The following is a 1905-nucleotide window of genomic DNA, read 5'->3' as shown; positions in this document are numbered from 1 at the left end:
GAAGACTGTAATGAAACAATCAAACAGTCATCTCAAATGCATGTGTAAGTTAGGTTGAGAAATGGTAATAATTTGATGCTAAGCTGTATCATTTGGAACATGAATACTTCATGAATACTTCAAAGAGTAAGGTGTGCTGCTGACAGAAAGTACATTGTGTGGGTTTGATCCTTTTTCTGGTTTGATGCTCAAACTTCTTAGAAGACTCTTCTATTTCCTTGTTCTACCCGAACAAGTTGTGGCAGATAACTGGTCCGCCCTGAGTTTGTTTTTTCAGTCTCAGTCTTTCCTCCCGACCTAATTTGTGTGCATTCATTTGTTTTTCAGGTTTGGTGCTGAAACCTCTTGTAAGACTATTTTCCGTGTATTCTTCTTTCCTTTTTCTTTCCCAACCATTTGTGCCGGATAACTGGCATGCCTTTAGTCTGATCTTTTAGTCTCAGTTCTTCCTCCTTAGCTAGTTCCCTTTGCCTCTGCTTTTTAAGCCCTCATCAGAGCCATCAGATAGTCTCTCACTACCTGTTCTGTCAGTCTACAGTCTTGCTTATACTGTTTGCTCGGTCTTGCCACTGCTGCCATGGAATATGGAATGCACAAAGTGCCAAAATGACTTAAATAAATACATAATTTAAATAATGAATTAAATGTGTTGTTAATTAATTCAAATAGGTATTGTAACTCCCTCCAAGTTGAAAAACAGACACAATGTGTTTTTGATTTTTACTGGCATTTATTGGACACAGGTGCTACCAACGATGCCGTGAGAACTGTATAAACCCATGGTAAACAAATCAATAATCCTAAATCAACATTATCTCCTAAAAATGACAAAAGAGGAAAAAAGATACAAAAAACATTGGGTCACACACCCAGCCCTGTGACAGTAAAGAGACCTCTTGCTAATGCTTTGGGTTCCAAGTTTTGCTCGTAGCTGGTAACTAGCTTTAACATATAAATGAGAGCTAGAGAGATGTTGGAAGGCTGTGCCAGCACTACTTCATTCTTTCTGACATGACACAAATCAGTGATTCAGATTTAGTACACTTTATCTGAAATAGAGCAAAAGTTCAAACTGTTCTGATAATGCAGGGGTGATGTTTTGATTACTAAAGTTTCTGCTTTTTCTCATTTGTTCTCATCACATCGAAAACATTAGCTAATGTTGCCTATGTTGCTAAAGATTATTAGCTAATTTCAGCTTTCTGAGTCACTAGTCTGCTTGTGTATCGCGAGTTACCAGTAAAGGAGCTGATGTGCTTTATTATTTTACTTGTAAAAGATTTCTATTCCTATTCTGGGCTTCATTTCTTGTTTACAGTACAGCTCCAGGTCCAGGTTATAGCGAGTCAAAGGGTGTTACTTATCTCTGTTCAGTAGCAGCCTGTATTCAGTCTGAATATTGGTATAAATTTATATGGGTTTAAATTCAGTTTCAGTGTTACATTTAACTTTTGGGAGACAGCACAAAGACTGACAGAAGAGGAAAGAGAGGGAGAGAAAGGGACAGAGCAATGGCTGTAGAAAACTCTTTTCTACGACTAAAATTGTAAAGGGAGTATAGCTTCTGTTTTCCCCATATTCATCTATGATGATTTCACATAACTAAGCAGTTTGCTATACTGATATCAAATATGAATGCCCAACCTGCTCATATATTATATCGTATATTATCATCATAATCTGATCAGATTATATTACTATGTAATCTTGAAGTTAAATGTGTTTGTGCATGACCGTCAGTGCAAAGAAGAAGGGGAGGACAGAGCAGCAAGAAGCAGGTGAGTAAATGGGCAGATAATGAAGTTTGTGTGAAGACTGTAATGAAACAATCAAACAGTCATCTCAAATGCATGTGTAAGTTAGGTTGAGAAATGGTAATAATTTGATGCTAAGCTGTATCATTTG

General features: G+C 37.1%; 1 protein-coding gene across 1 annotated transcript in view; it reads right to left on the bottom strand.

Annotated features, from left to right (window-relative positions):
- Positions 1 to 800: 800 nt before the first annotated feature.
- The window catches only part of LOC121814586, a 3335-nt gene continuing 2230 nt past the window's right edge, over positions 801 to 1905 (bottom strand). The window contains exon 4 of the mRNA XM_042221257.1: positions 801 to 818. Coding sequence (XP_042077191.1) covers positions 801 to 818 — 18 coding nt within the window. The remainder of the gene's footprint in view (positions 819 to 1905) is intronic.

The sequence above is a fragment of the Haplochromis burtoni genome, unplaced genomic scaffold, assembly GCF_018398535.1.
Source record: "Haplochromis burtoni strain Fernald_Lab_line unplaced genomic scaffold, NCSU_Asbu1 Contig_63, whole genome shotgun sequence".
In the NCBI taxonomy this organism is placed as follows: Eukaryota; Metazoa; Chordata; class Actinopteri; order Cichliformes; family Cichlidae; genus Haplochromis; species Haplochromis burtoni.
Note: the sequence above shows the minus strand (reverse complement) of the source record. Positions and strands in the feature narration are given on the sequence as shown.